At 40.6% G+C, this 23367-nt stretch overlaps 1 protein-coding gene across 2 annotated transcripts in view; it reads right to left on the bottom strand.

Moving 5' to 3' along the window:
- COLQ (collagen like tail subunit of asymmetric acetylcholinesterase) overlaps window positions 1-23367 on the bottom strand; it is a 44633-nt gene that overhangs the window by 3033 nt on the left and 18233 nt on the right. For both annotated transcript variants that reach the window (XM_071735578.1, XM_071735579.1), the window contains 13 exons: window positions 23107-23151; window positions 22409-22435; window positions 20618-20689; window positions 18226-18288; window positions 17273-17299; window positions 16556-16600; window positions 15787-15822; window positions 14784-14864; window positions 10444-10540; window positions 8568-8707; window positions 4954-5073; window positions 4243-4363; window positions 1869-1971 (listed from right to left, as the gene is read on the bottom strand). In XM_071735578.1, coding sequence (XP_071591679.1) covers window positions 1869-1971; window positions 4243-4363; window positions 4954-5073; window positions 8568-8707; window positions 10444-10540; window positions 14784-14864; window positions 15787-15822; window positions 16556-16600; window positions 17273-17299; window positions 18226-18288; window positions 20618-20689; window positions 22409-22435; window positions 23107-23151 — 977 coding nt within the window. The remainder of the gene's footprint in view (window positions 1-1868; window positions 1972-4242; window positions 4364-4953; window positions 5074-8567; window positions 8708-10443; window positions 10541-14783; window positions 14865-15786; window positions 15823-16555; window positions 16601-17272; window positions 17300-18225; window positions 18289-20617; window positions 20690-22408; window positions 22436-23106; window positions 23152-23367) is intronic.

The raw sequence follows: 23367 nt of genomic DNA, 5'->3' as shown, positions 1-23367 counted from the left end.
GGTGGGTGCAGGAGGCCTCAGTACTCACTCATGGGAATTGTGTAATGAAGTATCTGAGGCCCTGAGTTAAGTGTTTTCCCAGCTACTTGCAACAGTTCCAGTGGGTGGGACTGTGCCAGTTCTTTAACTTATTTTTCATGTACTTGAAAAAATTATAGTGACACATGCCCTCCCTTGAAATAAATTTAGAAGGGAGATAGAAGGCTCCTTGCAGAATAAGGGAAACCACTGATCTTTCTCTTTCTACTGACTTAAACTGAGATGCAGTGACTCTACCTACTGACCAGAGATGCTAATAATATAAACATTTTGATGAGTTTCTATTGCTATCATATGTCTAAGTGAATAATTCATCCATCAGACAATCCACAAGCTGTGGATTAAGCAGCCATGAAGGAAATCCTTAAATTTATGTCCTTGAATAACCAAGGTTCTCAAAAAAACCCCAAACAAACAAACAAACAAACAAAAACAAAACAAACAAAAAAAAACAACAAACAAACAAACAAACAAAAAAACCAAAAAACCAAACCCAAAAATAAAATCTGAAGTGAAAATGTGTGTAATATGAAGAGCAATCAGGACTGGGAAAAGCAGTAATGGGAAAGCAATTGCAGCAGAACTCTTGGAGGAAAAGACACTTTGAGATGAATCTTCCATAGGAATGCCATGCTCACATACTTATCTCATTTTAGTGATGAGTCACAGGTTTTTCTTTTATTTAGCAGATAATTTGCAGACTGCACAGACAAACCCAAAGAATCTCAGTTGCTCTTCGCAGATTATACATGGAAAGTGAAAATCACAAAGATTTCTCAGGCTTTTGTGGTGCTGTTTTTGGCACCAAACCTCAGACTCTCAGAAGGGAATAGTTTTCACCACAGCAAACATCTTCACACTGTTTGAAGAGGAGATCTCTGACAAATGTTTCAGGTTGTCAGGTTTTCTGATCTCGATTTTTGTAACCTCTTACACTAGGAGAGTTCCAATGATTGCAGTGGAAGGATTAGCACAGCATTTGCCATACAAAGGCATCCTGTGGGGTTTTTTTTTATTCCTGTCAATTAGCACATTATTCTCCCATGAATGATGAGGGCTCTGCACATAATCCCATTTGCAAATTAAATGTTTGTAACAATACCTGACAGTTAAATAGAGGTATTCCTGCTAGAAGCCAAATGCTGACCAGAGGAAGCTGCTTAAATAAAAGCAGAGAAGGCAAGTAAACAATAAGCAGATGTTTTAAATGAAGGACATTGCTGAGAAGATACATGGCTTTGCTCTTGAGTGAACTTCCTGGCCTTTGGAAAGGCTGATATGTGATCTGTCAATTCAAAAAGTAAGATACCCCTGGAGTACCCACTAACTATAAGGGTGACAGAAGGGCAAGTGGAAGTTCTTATTTCAGGTTTGTTTTTGTTTTTTTTTCCTTTGGTGTGACCATTTGTTTTTCACAAGTTTTCCTACTCTGCATATGTTATGGGTGACTATTAATGCAATAATAATGCCACCAAATGAGGAAATCTTTGCAAGCAATGGGTAAACCTATATCTGTGTGACCTTCATCCATTTTGCACAGTAAGAGGCACGTGCTTATTACTGAGAGATGAGATTTAGCCTTTAAAGCTTATGATATGCAGAAATAATCTGATAGATTCTTTTTCCCCCACTACCTCCTGTGGTCCCAGTGAAGCAAAGTTTAACTGGGTAATGCTTTTCTGCTTTAAAGCTGGCAGAGAAAAAAAGGAACAAACAACAGAAAAAAATAAACAAAAAAGAAAAAAGCAACAACAAAAAAACAACCAAAAAAAAACCAAAACAACCAAAAAAAGCCACCAAAAAACAAAGTGAAGATGGCTCATACATACCCAGGGAGATATGTTTTACATGTCAAATAACCAAAATCTGTCCCATCACAGTCTTCAACTCCCTCGTGTCGAAAGCCATCTCCGCAGTAAGCACGGCGGCATCCTAGTGACAAATACAGAAAAAAAAAACAAAACAAAACCTTCAGAACACCTCATACGTAAAAAAGGCAGATGAGGTAAGTGGAACTAGATTTTCAAGAGTAAAGTATCAAACAAGACATTTTTTGAGAATATCCTGGAAGAAGGATATCTTAGGAGAAGTATTATTCAGCACTACAAGGCTATGGGTTTTTTAGCCTAATTTCCATGGCCAAGGGAAAGAATGGATAACTAGTAAAAATAATTACTGCAGAAGCACCAGTTACAACAGCATTTGCCCTAATAATAATTATTAACATAGATAATTACTATCAAAACAAATTAAAACAAACATAAAAACCAGTTAACATTAATGATTTGGGGAGGTCGCAATTTCAAAAAAATACTCTGAGGTCTTTACGTGGTTTGAAAATCACAACTTTGACCTTTACTCAATATTGCACAGTATCCGTGTGTGTCTACTGCAAGTGAGTTCCCACATGTGAATTGAGTGATGTAGAGTTATTTCTTGTCTATCAGGAAAAAAAAAAAAAAAGTATATAATGATTGATGCTTGACTTGGGCATGAGTGGGCATCCTGACAGTTTTTCATGGTAACTGGCACGTGGGCCGCAATAATTTGTGGGTTTGGTTGCTATTTTAGCAACTGGACTTTGCTTCTGATGTCTTCAGCTTTTTGAGTATGACTCTATAACTTGAACAAAATGCTTTTAGCTAAAATCCCTTCGGCATCTTCTCAGAGACACTGTTAAGCAACAGATTAAAAGGATACTCAAAAATAGGGAGCTTGTAAGAGTTAAAGTGGATTATTTACAAATAGAACTTGTTCACTAATTGCACCAAGGATCTGTTTGTTAGAAACTGATGCTTCTAAGAACAACAAGCCTATTTTACAATTAAATCTATTTAACATTGGATTAACCTTTTTCTTTTGGTTCAGTCACAAGAGCAGAATGATGACAATGTGCTCATTTCCAAGTGACTCAGTGCTGTTTGGGTCACACCAGTGTCAGATATCTACATATTTCAAGTTCCTGATTGACCTGAAGCTTTGGCCAGTGTACAGCACAAAGTAATACAATGTGCCTCCAGACACACAATTTACGATTTTGCAGACATTAGAACAAACAAAGACTATTTTCCTGCATGCTTGTTCCCCATGGCTGATTGCAAATTGTAATTGAATCATTTTCTCATTCCTGGAGCCTGGACTTCTCATCCTCTCTCACTGGATTACTCTGTGGTCATGCAAGCTTAGAGGTGCATTTATATATCTTCCTATACCTGTTGCAACTGAATGGCCTTTGAAATCTGTTTACTGTTGTCATTGAGAAGCTGGCTGGGTCTCCTAAGTTATAAGGGAAAGGATGCTGATGGAGAGCTGGATGAACAAACTCACATAGAGTGTGGCTGCATACACCTTATTTTCAGCCAGGTTAAAAAATGTAGGGCTGTATAAATGGAAAAGAAGAATTGGATCTTTCAGTGTTGGCTGATTTCTTTTCTGAAATGTGAAGAAGCATCCCTCGGCTAGAACCAACAGAGTCTCAAACCTGCTGTGTGTCAGCTGTAGATGGTGTGGAGTGCTCTGGGGAAGGAATCAAGTGGTAAAAGTAGCAGAAAGGTAGAAGTGAAGGTTGGCACAGTTGCTTGCTTGTACGATTATATGCTCATATCTTCTTTGCTATCCACAACGAGCAAAATGAAAGGAAGCTTAACCAGACAAAAAACAAGTGTTGTATAAACCTAACCGTGAAGGTAGTGAACCTTGCCATGTGCAAGCGAATAACAAAACCTGAAGTGGTTTTATTGGACCCAGGGGTAGCTTATGATTAGAAAACAGCCATTTTTGTTCTGTATCCAAAGGGGCTCTGTGGTGCAGTGCAAAGGTATGCCAGAAAGCTGGCAGCCTTCATGGAAGGCACATATGTAAACCAGCTGCTGTGTGTGGCCTCTCAAACACAGGGGGTTTGCTTTGACTGTGTACAGACAGCTCTGTTCAGTGAGATACGTGGTCCTCAAAGAAGCTGCATGAGAAGTACCTAGCATCAGCTCTGTCTTGTGCTGCTGTGTGGCATCCACACACACGAAGGACCTCAGTTTTGGCACTATGGCCATTGTACCTCCCCATCCCAGTGCCTACACTCAGTCCAACGAGAGCACAAGCTCCCCTGAGTAAAACAGTTGTGTGATTTTCACAGCCATGTGCCCTGTGGAAACAACTAATGCACCTTCCCTGGTAGAAGGAGGCTCTTCTTGACGTGCTGTAACTTACTTATGCAGTCATCAGTCACAACCACGTTGCCATCATCACACTCTTCCCCATCCTGCACGATCCCATCTCCACAGGTACCACCGACCTCGAAGCGGTAATCCACGGGGTAGAAAGGGGTGAGCTGCCCAAAGAAACACACCATGGTCACTGAACCAGCCACCAGCAGCCTTCCCAGCAAGCAGACTCTGGGAGGCAGATCCCACAACCAGCTTTTCATACCCGACTGTTCAGTGGCTCAGAGTTTTTACACAGAATCTGATTCAAAGTCCAGTGGACACAGGAAGGATCCTGTTGCTGATTTCAGACAGGATTTAGCTCCTTGAAGTAATAAGGAAACACATAGATTTGGTTTTCAGGGTCGGTGTTTCCAGCAACTTTGTACCTTGGTGAGTTTTACCTTATTTTGTGTTAAATAAAAAATGCTCTTTACTATTCTAATTCCCCAAATTCTGGCCCAGTTTGTTCACCATTGGAGCCTGGCTCACAGGGGGGGGCAGCAAAACCTGCAACACTGATGAGTTAACACCTTAGTAATTAAGACTCCTGTGAAAAAAAATCACAGATTTAGGTACAGTTATGGCAATACTCAAAAGTGAGCTCTTTCACCATCTGTCTCATTGGCTCTATATGACATAAGTACAGAAGTAGGTTCTGTATTTAAAAATGAACCATACACACACAAGTTTTCTGAGACCACAGTCATATTTTCACCTGGACTGGGAGCCATCCAAAGGTATCCTTGAAATACAAAGATCTCTGGTCTCTTCTAAAAGCTAAGGCATTTTCAGTGTTTAACCGGTCCAATTCTTCTTGATTATTCACCACAAAAATCTAGGATACAGAAAAAGAGGTGATTGGTAATCTTCTCAAGAAGTATTTTGGATTATCATGGAATCTAGTTCTGTAAACTGATATATGTATCTGTAAATAATTGCACAGAAAAGTGATTTGGTTGTTTTCAGAATCAGAATGGTATTCTAGCCCTGGGTGAGAAAGCCCATAGGCTACCAGAGCATAAAAGTCTTCTTTGCCACTGGTAAGAAGAGACAAGAGTTTCCAAAGGAGAATGGTCTTTCTTGAGTCCCCATCCATGGCTCCAATGGCCTCTATTTCAGAATGCACTTCCATGGGTAATGCTCATGGAAATACTTGTGCACAATAATTGCTAAGAAAAAAATTCAGATGGTCAAATGTTTAGATGCTGGGAAAAATTGCTAATTCCATATGGGCATAAGTGTTTTTTGTGGGTTTGTCTATAATTTTTTAGGCATGCTCAAGACTTAGTGCAGCTTTCCCTTATTTTTTACTAGTTTGTACTTTGCTTAGTTGCTATTGAAATGCACATTTCTGTACATGAATATACTCAAGTCTAAAGTCAAGTCTTCAATTAAACAGAAAAAAATTGATTCAAAGCAGAAAAATTAGGTCGAGCTCCTCTCTTACAAATATTTTAATGTCTCAGTCATTGAAACTGACTGTAAGGGGCATTAGGAAACAGTCTCTTCTTTCAGCAGTTTAATCAAATTAATTTTAGCATGATTCAAACCATTTTTAAATTAAGAAAAAACAAATGGAATGCTTTTGAGCAAAACAGATTTAGGGCTGAGCCTGATTCCCACCAGCATAAACATAATTGGTTCTTTTAAAAATAAATCACCCCAAGATTTTTACACAGCAGACTACTCTCACAGCCCCCAACAAAGGCTAATTTCATTATAACATCATGGAATAAAAATGCCTTCAGCTCAAATGAAAGAAAGCAAAGAAATAGAAAGCCAGCAAAGAACTGATTCTGCAATTGTGTTCAGGAGCTCAAGTCCCACACTCAGAGCTCTGATTTCTTTTGAAATCAACAACAGATCTGTGCTCTCTGAACCTCTCTGTTATAGATATCGGCCTTTGAGTTGCAAAAGATTTAAAAACCTGAAAGAACTTTAGCCAGTGACAGAAACCCAGAGTTTCTTTGCCTCTCCCCTGCCCTGAGAGGTGAGTGGGTGATTGCAGGGGGAAAATGCTGGGGTGGGATGCTGCTGTGACAAACCACACAACACAGCACAGGGACTGGGGACACAGAGCACTCTCTCAGGGCCTTTTCCATGTGCAGCTATGGAAAACCTGGCAATAGTCTTCAAGTGGTACAAAGCAAGCTCCAAACCTGCTACGTGGGGATCTGAACAGAATAAGTAATTACAATGCTTGAGCTCCTGCTCTTGACATTCAAGGGAATAAAACAAAGGGGGAATGCACAGGGAGAGAGCTGCTCTGTGAGTGCTCCACTTGCAGAGCTGAGCTGAAGTTTGCTTCTTCCCCATCCCACATGTCTGAGAATGAAATGGCACTTGATCATCATCAAATGAGGGTTCATAGAGATGGTGTAGGTGTCCTGGTTTGGGCCAGGATAAAGGTGATTTTCTGTCTTGTACTTTTGCTTTTAGCCAAGTCTCTTGTAAGTAGTTGCACTTGCTGAAATTAACAGCAAGTTTCTCAGACAGAGTCTGTTTCTAGGACTGATAACACTTGATGTTTATAGTTACTGCTAGAGACTGGTATGCAGAGCCAAGGACACTACTCAGCTCTGAGGAAAACTTTTACCCTCCAAGAGGAAGAAAGAGGTCCCACCTGCAGCCCTCCTTTGAGGAGGAACGGACAAGACAGATGCCAGAATTGACCAAACAGAGTATTCCATCCTGTATACATCATCCTCAGTATAAATTTGAGGGATCACGAGGGCCAAGCCATGATTCCCTGCTTCCAGCTTCCAGCTGCCTGCCCTTCCTGCCTTTCCTGCTTCCCTTCCTTCACCCGGCATCCTGGAAGGATCCCGTCCATTCACCTGCCTGTGCTCCTGATCCGTGCCAGCCCATATCTGTGTGTTCCTGCCTCCAGCTCCCGACTGCTGCCGACTCCAGGAGTCCAGCCTGGACTTTCCCAGGGCTGCCCTGCAGCCTCTGTGGTGACGTGAGAGTTACTGGGGGAAAAGGGGGGAGGAATGTGGTATCCGTTTTCCTGTATATTTGTATGTATTTAGTAATTTTTTCCTATTTATCATTACTGTTTCATTAAAGTTGTGTAGTTTAGTTTCCAACCCATAAGTCTCTCTCCCTTATTCTCTCTCCTTTCTTTATCAGGGAGGAGAGAGAGATTAATAGAGAGCATCTGTTACTCAGTTTAATTGCCGGGCCAGTGTTAAACCGTGACAGTAGGGTACTTATATTTTAGGTAGTTACACTCTTATTACTGGTTTTTAAGATCTGATATGAAACTGTGCCATGGGGAAAAGAAGGGTCACAAGACCTACACAGATTATCACTAGCCTTATAATTTATAATTCAAGCTCTCCATGCAGTGAAGTCCATGAGAGTTTTTTTTGCAATAGTGTGCAGCATGATGTGATATGAACCTTTATTTCCTGCATTTCTTTCTCTCACCATCAACTGTCAAAATTAAGGGTTTTTCTGTAATGCAACACAGGCAAGGATGAGCGAGCAGCTGACAATACTTGCAGCACTCATGCAAAAGATTGAGTTCAGTGACCCAGGTAATGGATAGTGTTGTGATTCTGTCCCTTTCACACACTGTAACAGCTTTCTGACTGCATGACAGATTGGAAAGTTAACAAAGGTAATTGCTGCTTATTGTCATTCAGAGTCAACCAGACACCCACAATATCTACACGTGTGAGTGGAGTGCCTGGGCTATGCTGTTACACAGCAGCAAGGCAGCATTTTCACTGCAGGTTACCTATTACAATGCAGAGAATAATAAGGCCAGCTGTGGGAATAGTACAGAAATAGTTTTTACAAATCCCAAGGAAATCAGAGATGAAGGCTTGCTAGGTCACTTCCCAACAATGACTTGTCCTTTCAAGTACTTTGTCCAATTTGCTCATAAAAATGCTTTCCAGAAGGCTAGAGACTGAAATGAGCTATATAAAGTCATGTCTAAAGACAGGAACTCAGAAGTCTGACTCTGTTTGTTCACGGAAACTCTGTTTTAGTCCAAGGTGAAGGGTCTGTTCTTTGGGAGAAAGTTCTATCTTATATGAGGAATGCTTGACCTCAGTGTTCAGTTCTGAAATCACTGTCTTTGTAGAAGAAGATTTAAAAAATCAGCTAGAAAGAGATGCTTATTTCACTGAGCAATTTGAAATACAACTCAATTTACTGGGAAAAAAAAAAAGATTGTGTATGTACAGCAGGAGGTGAAAGAGAGCATCCACAGGCTTGAAAAAAGGTTTGTAAATCCAAAATATTGGCGACTACACCACCTCTCACAATAAAAGTACTTAAAAACTTCTCACATAGTCTCTTAGAAAATCTGCTTACCGCAGGGACCTTTGGATAATTATGGCCAAACACAGGTTCCTGATATGGTGGGTTATTCACATGTTGTGGGGGTCTGCAGAGACATCTCCCTGGAGGCCCTGGAAGCCCTCTTTCTCCTTTTGGTCCTATTGCAAATCGCCCTAGAAAGTAAAATGCCAGGTTGCCTTGTTATGAGGCTTACATACAGAACACAAACATCATCACACAGCATTAGTGGGGAAAGTACAGGTCAAGTGGATATACAAATTTACATACATTTTCAGGGATGCACATCTCCTGCCAAACCCACTGGGAAATAAGGGATGCGGTTACCAGGACCATAAATTCCAGCACATCAGGAAAAAACTAGAGTTCCTACCGCTATAATTTTTTTTTTCAGGTAAATTTAAAAATTTCTTTCCACCAATTTCACAGAGAAAAAGAGAGGCCATTTACTTAGGATTTCTAGGTAAATTTCAACCTGTTTAAAGTTAGAGAAATTCAGATCGTGATGAACACACAGATCATTCTAAAGTACCCAGGGACCAAGTTTATAGACATCCACAATGCATTGGAATTAGGCATTTGTGAGATCACTTGAGCAATGCTGTTTCAGAGGTCAATATACAAGAAAACCCAACCAGAAATACAGGAGTGCTACAGAAAAAAAATGAAAAAACCCACACTTTTTGACTTTCAAACTTTGGCAAGGATGCACTATACTCTGCAGAATTAGACTATGAGCCAATATGTTCATGCTGCAAATAGTGACATCATTACAGAAAGGTCGTTTAGGATCATAATTTATATTCTAGAGGAAAAAGATTAACAAGCCTGACACATAAACTTTCTGTGGATAGAATAAAGCCTCTAAAAAGTAATCTTGAGATCCAGACTGTCTTCCCATTGGCATGGTGAAAATTCTGCCCTCTGAAAACTTCTTGCTATTATACACAGGACAAAGATGTTTCACAATAGGAGACATGAGATATGTGATTATGAATAAGACCCAGTTTCACAGATGTACCATTTCCAGATCACCAGAAAGAAGATCCCTCCTGCCCACTGATGTAAGCAGGGGAAGAAAAAAGGAAAGCAAAATGGAAGAGGACATTGAACAGATCAGCTGCAGTGCAAGCAGTGGCTGTCCTTTTGAGCCAACAGTAGTTTCCAACTGGTTTTGCTTTTCTTTTCAGGTTCCTGAGGACTTACTCTTACTGAACATTGTGGGTCTTATATTGTCTTTCATGTCTATGCTTGGCCTCACAATCAGCCCATCATGTATGGCTTTGAAGTTTACAATTATCAGCTAGCAGATTTTTCTTATAATTCTTACAAAACTCACAATTGCACTGAGCTTTGATCTATAGCACTTAACTCAAAAGAGTGGGCTTTTATCACCACCCTTTTTTTACCCTCTAACTTCTATCCCCTTTCTTCTCTTTCCTTCTTTTTGCTATTGTGACTTGAGTCTCATCTGTTTTTCTTTTACAGAGCTGCACAGGGTGAGTATGTCCTGGCTGATTAGAAATTGCAATCTTTCACTGCTAGCCAGGATATCTGGAGAAGCAGCAGACCTTTGATGGTAGAGATTAACTAGTCCTTCCAAGGCTGCCAGATGGCTTTTCATAATCCCCATCTAACAAAGTCACACAGATACCACAAAGACCATGTTTTTTGTTTTACTTGAAACATCAGAAGCCATAACGTTTGCTTTAAAATTAGTCCTTACAATGAATAAGGATGCATTCAGGAGAAACCCTCTCCTTGCTGTCAGTGGCGAAGCAAACAGAGCCCAGTACTTTTTAAAAAGGGGTCTATGTAAGCATTTGTGATGAGTCAGGAAGGGCCAGGGAGCAGGGAATTAGTTTAGGAAATCACATTATCTCCTGCTTACCTAATCCTGAAGGTCCAGGGGGCCCTGGCTGACCAGAAGGACCAGGCCTTCCAGGTGGACCCATGATACCTGCAGGTCCAACGTCTCCCTTTAGTCCCTAGAAGAGAGGAGACATCCATTTATTTGCTGAACTGTTAATAATAAAAAACCTCTTCTAGCCAGCACTGGCTTCCCTTTCAAGAAAGCTGAAACCTTTGCCAGTAGGAGCACATAGCATGAGCTTTGGAGCCACCACCTCAGAGAAGAGGGGCTGTTCTCTTCTTTGTGGAGACAGAAAAGCATGTCCAGGCAGGACTTCTGCTCCTAGAAGTGAATGGTCCCCGCAGATCTGCTCTGTGTGGAGTCAGGAATCAAACTGCTCTGACTCCAGTCATTTGGTGGCCTTTTTTAAGGAGTCCCTTTTATTGCTGGTAGCTCTTTCGGAGTCAGTGCAGCTCAGAAAGAAAGAGCTGGTGGAACTGAAGCAGTCACCCTGGAAATCCCTACTTACTGCACTAATAAAAGATGGGGGAAGGTAGGGGTTAAAAAAAAATTCAAAAAGACTTTGGCAAGGGCTTCCACAGTGACATTTCCCAGTTTTAGGGAGCAGTGTTTCAGAAGCACACCAATGACTTTGACACCCGTGCTGTATTCAGAAGTACTTTAGATGCCTGGACTCTTCTATCTCCTTGACTTTCATCATGAGCTATGTTAACAAATTATCTCAAGACAAGCAAGTGCTTGGCTTTACAAAGTGCAAGCTAGTGTGTGGCAGCACCATGCTGACAGATGGTGTCCCTCCAAAATGCTGTAAAATTACCTATAGGAGATAAGGTTACACACAGTCACCATACAGTACCCAATGTTCTGTAAAATCATCCCTGATTTGCTTCATGAGAACTTGTTTATCCAGCCATACCTTCAGGCATTTGGAAGTTTCACCTTAGAACTGTTCAGCACCTTCCTATTTTTGCTTCTGGGTTTATTATGGTGACACATTAAAAGTAGCTATATTTATCTTCCTGATCATATACTGTCCAAGGCTTGACTTTCTCAGCTTTATATTTCAGAAGTGTTATATATATCTTAAAGTTTAAATATCAGGTTTGATCTTTTTGTAACAATATACATCATTTGGGATAACAAAAATGCTGTTGGTTATGTAAGCTTTCCTTTAAGGACAAAGGAGATGAGTTCCTTGAAGATGGTGTAATTCCAGGTTAATGTACATTCATGGGTGCATGATGAGTGGCTGCATGTCTAATTTTAGAGTAACGAAGCAAATATAGTAATATATGCTAAAATGATTTGTTGTTATATAATACTTTGCATCCCATGAATGCACGTCAATGTCACTTAGACCATTTCAACAGAGGAAGGTTGATTTTGTCATGACCCTTAAAGAGCTAATTGAATATTTGCTTCATTTAATCCTATTATGTAAGCTCTGTACCATCAAAATATTCCAGGATTTATGAGAACATCAGTGATGCTGATCCCTAATTACTTCTTACATTATACAACACAGAACTAGCAGACCAGGATTTTGTAGCCCCCCAAGAAATCCTGGAGGGAAATCTCTTTCCTTCACCACAGCAGAGGCAAGCCAGGTCCAGTTGAACACATATTGCCTGAAAATGAGCTGTCTGGTATGTGTCCTGCTTTGGACGAATGATGACTCAGTGCTCTTTTGCTTTGCACAGTGAGATTAAACAGTGGTAGAAAAGATTTATATTAATTATCTTTGTCTTGTAGGTTGGTTGTTGTTTTGTTTCTTTTCCACATGCTCCCATGGCATTCAGAAAAGATTTTCCCATGGGCAATATTTATATTCCTCTCCCTTCTTTCAAAGCAACATTTATCTAATGACCTAAGTCATTCCTCCTTATCAAGATTAAAAGCCTGAACTTGCTCCTTAGGGTCAGTTGCCAAATAGCAAAACTTTGGATATTACAACTGAGTTTGAGGGCAGTAAGGCTGTGATCTGTGACCCCCATCTCCTGGCCACCTCTTAGGAAGAGCTTGGCTCAGAGAAAAGGCAGAGCTGAAGAAGTCAGTGAGGTAGCCAAGACCAAGATGTATCTCAAAATGGAAGTGGAAGTAACACCTTCCTTATTTAGCTGCTCTTATCTGGGGCTGTCAGCTGGATCAAGAGACAGGAAATGGCCCCTTGTAGATGGAAATTATCCTCTCAGCTGAACAAACAGCCAGACAACTACAGCACTTAAAGGCAGCAGCCAGACCCACAGAGATTTAAAATGCCACTTTCATTTTTTTTTTTTTTCAAAGGATTAGAAAAGAAGGAAGGAAATAGCTAGTTCACCAATTACAGAGGAAAACCTGGTTTTCCTGCAGGAGGTCAATGCTGAAATTGCTTTCAGGGCAACAGAAAAGGGTTTGTGTCCTAAGCCTTGAGCCTGGAAAGTCCTAATTTAGGGCTGTACTATGGTTCTTTCAGTCACACTGACTGCTCTATGGCACCACTTTTTGATTAAGACACTGTAATGTGACAAAATGTCTAAGGTCAAGTAAGAAGTGCACTGTGTTCAGGTCAATCTGCAAGCACTGCGTCTTCCCTTAGCCTTATGCTACGGAAAGATACTCTGCGCATACTACTCTGGCAGGACAGACAAGCACAGATTGCCAAAAAAACCCACCCCAAACAAAAATACCACAAACCACTAATGAACACAGAAACCAGTGAGAAGCACACACCATCTTTTAAAACCTAATGAATCAAAGACAAAAAGAAAAAATTCCTGTGGCTCTTATATTGTACAAGCCTTCTTTATTTGGTGACCTTGTATTGCCTTCCTAACCCCTAACTTTAATTTTCCCCCCACTGGTTATTTTTTTTCACCTCAGATATTAGCTGAGGGCATCAGAGCAACAGTGGAACAGGCACATGCCTCTGTTTGCAATGCTGGGCATAACCAGGATGCAAATAAAGTGCTTTCAGATGAGCCATTGATCACCCTGCCTACAAGCTTCTGTGTCTGAGCATTAAAACCAGCATTGGTTCAGTGAGAACAGGTTCCCTTCCCTGTCAATCAATGGAAACAAACAGGCTCTGCAAGTGGCAAGTAAGAGCACCAGGAAATGGTCTCCTTTGTGCTTCCAGTACCATTGTTTAAAAAAAATACAAAAGGAAAGGGCACTCGAAGAGGTCCATTAGGTGGCTTAATCAGGTAACTTATAGTGATATTGCAACCCCCTCCTAGGAAAATGCTATAATGAAGGAGTCAGGATCAAATTTGCACACAATTCCTGATCTTTACAATCAATCTGAAAGTCTGAAAAAATAATTCCACCAGCATAATAATTTTGAGCTCTAAATAAAGACCAGTTTTCAACCATCCCATTCCCGACTGGCTTGCATACAAGATTACCATCCTTTAAGGTCACTGTGTGTCTTCCTGACATTTCTCAGAGCAGGAGAATCTGTCCCTGGCATGCAGTGATATGGTGAGAGCCATCATATAAATATCCAGCCTAACAAATCAGTCCTGGTTTAGTGCTAACAGAGGAAATGAGAGAAACAGAGACTGTGTTTTAGTCCATTGGTTCTTTGTACTGTGTTTTGAAGATCTCTAAGGCCTTGTGGCTTTGCAAGCTGATCTTGCTTGGGTGTTGACCCCAGTTTGGGCCTGAGCAAAGCTTGACTCAGCCAAATTAGATGATGTGGACAGAAAGCATCTCCCAGGCTGGGCAGCAAGGGAAGAACCTGAAAGGACACTGGATGCACACTTAGAATCCAGGAGCGTATGACAGTGTAATACAGGACTGAGGTTTGGATTTGTAGACAGGTGCTTTTCATTGCCACAGACCACATACCAGTTTAATCCATCCCAGCATACCATTCTTAGTGTACAGGCAGCTACTGACAGTGCACACAAGCAGGGTTTTTGCTAGCAGAAGTAGAGTAGCTCTTTGCACTGGGGAGCCAGGGAGAAATTTCATGGGCAGGCAATGGAATGTCCCTTGCAAGATGCTGATGCTGCCTCTCTGCTCAGAGCTTAAGTGAGAGGAAGCAGTTTCTGTAGCATCTACAGCAATACCTTTCTCATTCAGAGCCCCAGACATCCAGTGTTTCCCTACAAACCTTCCTGTGCTCATTCCAGAAATCTGTTTTCATGAGGGGTGGAGGATGACCCCTGAGCAGGCTGAAACGTGTTGAATTTTGGATATATCCCATTTGCCATTGCAGCCCTGCTCCCTAGGTCACCTTCAGGGTTGGGATGTGCAGTCTGAGACCTGGATCTCAAGCTAAAACCAGCCATCAGGTGGGGCTAGGACCATAGCTCTGTGTTGCCTAGGATGCCACAACCACACAGACAACAGGAGTCAAGGGAACAACTTACCTGTTTGCCTCGTTTTCCAGGTCTTCCTATAGGTCCTCTGTGTCCTGGTACTCCAGATGGTCCCTTTGGGCCCATCTCTCCCTTGGTGGGTGAAAGGAAGCAGGACATAAGGACAGAAATACATATTGCCTTGGTTATGATTGCCTTATACAAGACTACAAACTGATAGTGCTCCAGTTCACATAAGTTCTCTAGGTAATTCTGGTACCATTTGTTTCTCAGAACATCAAAATTATAATCAAATATTTTACAACCAGCATAAGGTGAAAAATATTTCTCACAATTTACCCAAAAATTTTCCCCAAAATTTTTCTCCTAAACAGGAACCAATGGAGAGATCAGAAACATGCTTGGAGACTTGGAGAAGCCAAGCCTGGCAAAAGTCTCTGACCCTTTTGGCAATAACTCGCTCAGGGAAAGGGAGGTAAATTCACTTGTATTCCAGCCTCCTTACAAGCCACCATTATTTCCTTGTCCTAATTTCAGAGGTAAGATCTGGTTATGTCATAAAATTCTAATATCTTGGGATTTCTATCCATAAAACAACATCTGATTTTTTTTATTATTATTTTTTTATTTTTTTTTAGGTACAGAATAATACTAAAAAATACAAAACAATGATACCAAAACCGGTCAGGATTACTACTGCTATTTATAGTAGTGCCATTTTTGATTCAAAGTATCAAGAAGGGTAAGTATTTATTATCTTTAAGTAAATAACACCCAAACAGGCCAGTTTTTTGTAATCAAGAGTTTAAACATTATAAACAGGAGGAAGATTATGATTAAACCAATGTTGTGGGGAAAAGAGAGAAATAAAAACAAATAGCTCAGAGTCTTCTCCAAAGATAAAGAGCCTAAAAAACTTGATCAAGCCCAAGAAGTGTTGGTCACTGAGTCAAACAAGACCTTCAATGCCTTAAACTTTCCAGGATGTCCCTGAGTGGCTTACTCATTGCTCCTGTGCCAGCACTTAGCTCACCAATACATCATGCTCACTTACTTTTTGTCCCAGCATTCCAGGGAAGCCTATTTCTCCCTACAAAGTAGAAGGAGAAAAAACATCAAAAAATGTGGAGTAATTTTTGACAAAGCAGCACCTTCCTTGGAAGGAAGAAAATAAATCCCATGTACTGATATCAGCTAAAAAAAAACCACACTGTGATTTAGCACTTGTGTGTGATATAGTAAGTAGAAAATTATAAGTAAAATTTGACTTTAAAGCCCTGTGTATGACAATGCCACTCCTCCACCTGGTCCTCTGCTATCTGCTTGATTTTCTCCAGCAAAAACATCCCAGTTGTGCTTTGTCTACAGGCAACCCTGCTATCTGGACAGCTTCCAGAACCTCCATTCCACAATGGCATTTCTCCATTTCCATCATAAGCAGTTTACTTTTCCTTTCTTAATTAAAAGAAAACCTAAATCAAGAATCAACTTTTTTTTTTCTTTCTTTTTTTTTTTTTTTTTTCCCACTTATGAGACTATTGTATATCCAGCCAAAAGCATTAGCAATTTGGCAAGTTGTCCTGGTTCTGGACTGCACAGGCCAGGAGACACTGAGGTTACCTGCAGGGAAATCTCTCTGCCTCATCACTCCCTTATGTGCTGGTGCTGGGGGGCACACAGATGCTGCCCCCCTTTGCCCTCCTGTCAGGTGGGACCTCAGCCTCCCCTCACCACTCTTGCCCCCCCAGGAAGATGCTCCCAGTACTTTAGTCCTCATGTGCACGTTCAGCTGAAGCTCACAGTCATCTGGAAAAGAAAATTACCTGATCTCCTTTGACTCCTTTGTCACCCCTGTCGCCTCTGGATCCCTGGAGAGAGATGACAGGGTGGTAACAGCTTAATTACTGCCACCTCACAAGGAAGAAAAAAATAATTCTCCTACATGAGGTGTTACTTGGAGTCACAGAGAATACAGCAATATCTACAGAGTAAGGCATATGTCAGATAACTCAAAACATTTCCTTATTACTTTCATTAGTATTATAAATGAATTATGAGCAAGCCTTATAGGAAAAGGGACTCATTCTCCCCAGATAATTACTCTAAATTTCTTTTCTGTACATAATACTTCCAAACCTGTTTTTTTTTCCCCACAGCTGGATTCACCCAAGTCCAGGTCCCACTGTATGGTCTTATGGTGAAAACTGCCCCTGTGTCAAAGTCTGCACAGCACAAATAAATCAGACCAACAGAGACTGTTATACCCATTCTGTAGCTGGGGAAACTGTAGCCAGGTTAAAATAAGAATAAATAATTTGCTCATAACTCAAATAACTTTCTCATAAGAAGACAAGGTGTAAAACTCCTTTAGCATCCCAGCCCAAGCCACAGGACTGTGCTCCCTCTTATTGATTGTTTTCATTTCCCAATAGGACCTTCAGGTTTCACTCCACCAAATTAAATCTCATTTTTACAGTTACTTTTTTTTACATAACTCTTTCAAATCACTAAATTATACATTATTCTACTGTCACACTGACCTTTTCTCCTCTAGTTCCAGGAAAACCCTAAGGGGAAAGATGCATATTTTAGTGCTTGTGGCTTTCAAGATTACTCAAGATATAGGACTTAAGAATGAAGCACAAATACTTAATTGCATCAACTTGTAAATGCAAATCAATATTTATAGCTTCTAGAATTCCACTGAAACTGAACTATGAAATATGAATTAAAGGCAAGTCAACACAGCCAAAAGCCAATGTGAAAAAGCCAGGTAAAGCCAGCAGGTTTGATATAATTTTTTAAATTGAGACAAGGGAAATAAAATCCTTAGACGCCACAATTAATAGGCTAAAATTATTCTAGCACTTATCTTCTTTTCATGGTTTGCTTTTTTTATTATTTTTTCTTTCCCTGTGGTACATCCTTAAATTAGACTTCATCAATCGTGTAATGTGAAGATTACTATAAAACTGACTTTCTCTTTAAGAAACATACAATAATCAGTAGCACCTTGTTCTTCTTTCCAGTCCTTTATTGGAATATACTCATTACCAATTTTTTTCAACTACCTTAAAATATTGTGGCCTATATTTGTAAAGGCAGAGGCTCTTCTCTAGACGGTGATGTCGAGATACTAGAAAATCTAAAACTAATTGTTCCTGTTATCTAGCTATCAATACATATGCAGCATTTCAGTACAGGACCAAATAAACTTAAGAACTCCCTTTTCTACTGGGATACAAGTACATATAATGTTTTCTTTTAAAATATTTTCTTTTGTTGCAGCAATGTGCGCCTGAGCGTTTTTATGAAAAGCCAAAAACACAGCCAAGCCCAACCAGACAACATAACCTTGCTTGAAGAACATAATTTTTTAGCTGTATTAGAAAATATGTATCCTGATAAATGCTTTCCAGCAAATTAATGAGGGGAACAGCTGTCAGCAGTGTTAGAAATCAATGTCTGAAAATGCAGCATTTGGTTAACAAACCTTGGAGCCCATTGGTCCTCTTGTACCTGGCAATCCCATCACACCCAACTCTCCCTTTTCACCCTAAAGAGGTCAATAAAGAGAGTTATTGATCGTGGCTCTCTAATTAGGTCAATAATGAATGTCTGATACTCTAGTGGTTCTTTATGTCAGATGGTTGGGACAAGCCTGACCTTGGGGTAGCTTTGTAGCCAGAGGTCTATATTGCAACTCTATTATGCACAAGTCCTCGTATGTTATCTTATTGTTCTCTTTGCATTTTCTTGGGTGTGTAACCTGTGCTTCAGCTTTGCTAGATCCTATGAAAGGACATGCAAGCAAATTAGCAGCATCTGAGCACCCCTGTACTGCATGAAGGTGCATTGCCCCTGCTCAGAGTCACTTCCCTGAGCTGCAGAAAAGAAAGATATTTTGGTGCAAGACTCAATGGCCTGGGGAGGAAAAGCCATAACTTTTATCATAGTTCTGAGGCATCATGTGCTTCGTGGTGATTTGGAGCCTGTAAAGCATGAAAAGGCTTTACAACAACTTCTCTGGCTGCTGTCAGCTAATTATATCTAGGGTAAAATATGGAATAGTCCCCAGTGGTATGCAGAAGCCCTACCAGCAGGATACAGTTGGCTCTCATTATCTGTTGGCTTTCACTGTCCTAGTAGTGGAGAGGATTTTCATATTAGCTGCTGCCCCAGCAGAAGTTCAGAAAAGACTTGAAGAAACAAGGAGAAACAAGGATTGGACCAAGACTGTGTAAAAGAAAGACACACAGAGATGGGAACAAGAAAAACACCCCAAGCAGCAGCTTACTGGAGATTTCCAGCAAGAAGGGGATGCAGCAAATCACCATAGTGAAGGTGGGTATCAAGAGCCTGGGAGAGATAGGAAGAGAAATGGAGAAACATAACTGATGGAAGTGAGCACAGAGATCTACTGGCTTCTATTCAACTGGAACCTTCACTGAGAGGCAGGAAACTGATTATAGAGACAAGAAGAAGGGAAAGTGTGAACCCATCAACAGAGAAGAAAGGTATCAGAGGAGACCATAAAAGCAGAAGAGTCAGGATCAAACAGCCACTAGGACTTGCAGTCAAAGTATAGGAAGAAGTCTCACTACAGAACGTGAGATGCCTTCAGTAGTGTGACTAAAAAGCATAACAGTAGACAAAGAGGAGATAAAATCAAAATTAGGATGACTTCATAAATAAAAACTAGTGCTTACATAAGGAAGAGGGCAAGTGAATGAGTTTTCTGAATGATGAGCTCTCAGTAATCAGACTGTAAGGGATAGAGGTAGCTGGACCTTCCTCCTGCCCTCTCGGCTTCCACTGTGAGAAATCACAGCACACTACATTTTGGGGGACATCATTTCTCATCTCATAGTTCGAAGTCAACATTGGCTCCTTTTTTTGTATGTAGTCTCCTGTTGCTTGCCTGCATTCCCACATGCTATATTAAGATAGTCCTCATCTAACATAGCTGTGAGGAGCTTGAGGGACTGCTTCCCAGGTGTGGCTTGCATTCAGAAGTCATCTACTATTATTCTTGCAGTATTAAGAGCTACTGTATTACAACCTCTGAGGTGGGGGGCACCCACGTTCATGGCAAAAATGAGGAGTCAAAAATTTACTGGAAAATATAGCTTGAAACTAAGCACTGCATGTGGTCCTTTTGCCTGATGCTTGCTGGATTGAAGGCAAATAAGTTATCTCAAAAATCCCAGGAGAAACTCCTGTACACTGGCTTCTGTGAAAAGCTGTATACCTTTTGCAAAAGGTAGCACTCAGTAAAGGACTGCCCTTCAGCTTTTTTGCAATAAATGCAGATGAAGCAACCACTACGCAGTAGCAAAATATGTCCTGCCATTTCTTCTGCAGTTGGCTCTGAAAAATCACAGAAATTAATGCCTGTTGGTAGGGGTGGGAACGTCAAAGACCTGATCAGCAGCCCTTGTGGTTTGTAACCTCTCTTCTCTGACAAGAAGCTGGTATTTTCCCTGTGATCACATGGGCACACAGTTACACTGCCAAGAAGTCCACGTTAAGGCAAGGGAGATCAAAGGACAAAGGACAGTCACAAAAGTGACGATCAGTTGCAAAACACTGATTTGTGAGATTGTGAGATGCCAGTGGTTATCAATGAGTCTTCATTAGATGGAATGTCAGTTTCCCTTTCACATACTTTAATTAACATAAGAAGAGCTACAAGGGCTCAGCTGAAGGTGGAGTAACCCAATCTTAGACTGGGCAGGTCTTTGCAGAAAGTGTAAGAAATGGGAAAAGCCCAGAGTGTCCTTACACTGCTGCTGCTTCCCAGCCTCCAGCAGAAAGTGCTTTAGAGATTTCTTGAGGCAATAATTGTATTCAGACCAGTGATCCCACACAAATTTTAGTCTTACCTTCGGTCCCACAGGTCCAGGCCATCCTATTGGTCCTGGCATTCCAGGAACACCCGGGGGACCTGGTCTACCCTTGAACGGAAAACACTGATTACAATCCATGTAACATCACTGCTGCACACAAAACCCCTCTGCAGACAGGAGATAGGGAAGGAATAAAGCATTTTCAGGAGAAGAACTTAAAATGTTTCTTTACCTTGTTTTTAATAAAAAAATTAAATACTCTGTTATATTCATAATACAGCTCGTGTTGATGCTAGTGGAGGATGTGTGGGCTCACAGAAATACCACATTACATGGATTCAAATATGCAGATCAGCTACAGAGTAAATCTACATGCAGTCAAAATAATAATCCTAAAAACACATTATCAATAACTTAAATCCTATTTTCACTTAATAATACAATGTCAATTAAAAAGACCTCCATGAAATTATATCTGTACGAATCCAATTTACATTAAGTACAGAATGAGATTGTTAACTAAGATATTCCTGGTTTTAATTACTATTCTTATTCTGAACATTCTCATATTACTAGTGATAATTACTCTTTATTAGCTACTATATGACTAGCAATACATACACACAGTACATACACACAGTTATTTATCTATTTTTAATACTGCCTGGAAATCACTCCTTTAGTATCTCCTAAAATACTGCAGATTAGTGCTATTCCATTGCTTTACACCACTTGACAGTATGATCTTAGCAATGTCATCATGACATTTGGATCTAAGAGTGACTCCCAAGAAGACAAACAGATTTTAGCTGTAATTACACCATTTTATTTCCAACTTGGACAGCTGCTCTTTAGGGCCCCACTAGTTTTTCTCAGAAGTGTAATTACTAGTACTGATGCACTGTGTTTAAGGTTTGCACTCCCTTGTAGGTTGATGAGTGACTCTCTTTGAGACATTACTTTTTTTAACATTTGAATTTATATAACTAATTTATTTTTTTTCCACTGGAGAGTATTTGCAATTTAGATTAAAGAAAAGTATCTCTTGTTTATGTGTTTAAATTAATTTGAATTACTAATTGGTAGCTGGTGTTAGAATCCTTTATATATTATTAGAAGGGTGTTAAAATCCTTGGTATATTATTAGAAGGGTACTTCTTTTCCTGGTTAGTGACTACCCTCTGTGTGTCTCTGATTTCATCCTGCATTTCTGTCTTCTTTTCAAGTTAATTACATTAAATGGAGGTACTTAGCAACTGAGATAGCGTATTCTGTTTCATCACATGTAGGAGCACATATTTTTTACAATATATCATGGCTCATATGTCACCAGGCATAGGACTGTAGTCAGCACATTGCATTGGTGCCAAAACTCTGTAAGTGCAACCATTGATGGTTGTTCCTCCTTTGGGGGTGCTTGGCCAAGCCTTGTTTAGGCTTCGGCAGAGTGGAAATTTTGATTTTTGTCTGTGCTTTTTCTAATAGACCTTTAATGATAGCTCCCACAGCCTGCTTTTCCTGTCTGCTGAGACACAGTTCAAGCAGTTTCCCATTCTGTTGTAACAGCTTGGCCACGGCTGCCTGCTCTTACTGAGGGAACCTGTCAAATTCAAACCAGCTCTGACAGCTCTGCAAGCCGAAGGGTCCAGAGTCCCAGCCCTGCACCCAGGGCTCCCTACCACCCATCCTGGGTACCAGGGAAGTAGCACAAAACTGTTACACTTCAACATGAGCTAATGTTTATTTAACTGTTGTCTGCAGCCCCCTCTGACAGCTGCTATGTGTCAAGTATTAGATGGATGTCTGGGACAGCACCTTCGTTCATACCTTTCTTCCAGGCCTGCCAATCTCCCCCTGCCAGAGAAAGAAATGTATTAATCCCATAGGCACCACACAAAGAACAGTGGCTCATCAGTTAATGCATTTATCAAGAAAAATAAATTGGGTAGATCTTTGTGTTTAAGACTTTGCTTCCACAGGTAAAGGAGAAGGATTGCTTTAGCAGAGCTCCTTGCAGTCACCCGCTTGTATAGCAAAAACATGTAATTACCTGCCCAGCTGCTTAAGGCTCCTTAAGTACTACCATGAAGCAAATCCTTTTCAAATCTGAAGCCACAACTTAGCACACAGACCACTTTTAATATCTGAGCTGACCCATACAATTAACACTGCATGGGAGAGCCCTGCTTCTCATGTCCTCCCAGAGAGACAAGGTGGTCAAAGGGTGCTGGATAAGTTAAGATCACTGACTTGTGCACCTGAACTGCTTTCTTATCACATACTGTAGACATAGGTAGCTACCATGAGAAGCTGTAATTAATATTTCAAGATTGAAAACTAATACTGAAAGATGAAAATTAAAATAGTTAAAAACAATTCACAGCTTTACATTCAAATTAAAGCAAATCCTCACATCCAAAGGGCCCATCATTGACTAAATGGACAAGGAAAAAAGTGAACCAACTCCTCCATCTCTTCCTTTGCTACTTCTAAAACACACCAAATGCTCTAACCAAGACACTTACTTTCTCCCCTTTTGGTCCCATTACACCAGGGATTCCTCGTGGACCCTAGGGAGAAAAGTGAAAGCATTAGTAAGAAGACTCTGGTGGTTGCCTTCACTCAACCCATGGTCCTGTGTCTCCTGGGAAGAGTGGGATACCCCAGATTGGGGTATTGGATATGGTGTTTGACCATGGCCTCTAAATGCCAGGCCTGTGCCACTACTGAATGTCAGGCTGGAGAGCTGGATTGACATGATGAGTGCTGGGTCATCTTCTAGATGA

The sequence above is a fragment of the Heliangelus exortis genome, chromosome 2 (assembly GCF_036169615.1).
Source record: "Heliangelus exortis chromosome 2, bHelExo1.hap1, whole genome shotgun sequence".
Lineage (NCBI taxonomy): Eukaryota > Metazoa > Chordata > Aves > Apodiformes > Trochilidae > Heliangelus > Heliangelus exortis.
Note: the sequence above shows the minus strand (reverse complement) of the source record. Positions and strands in the feature narration are given on the sequence as shown.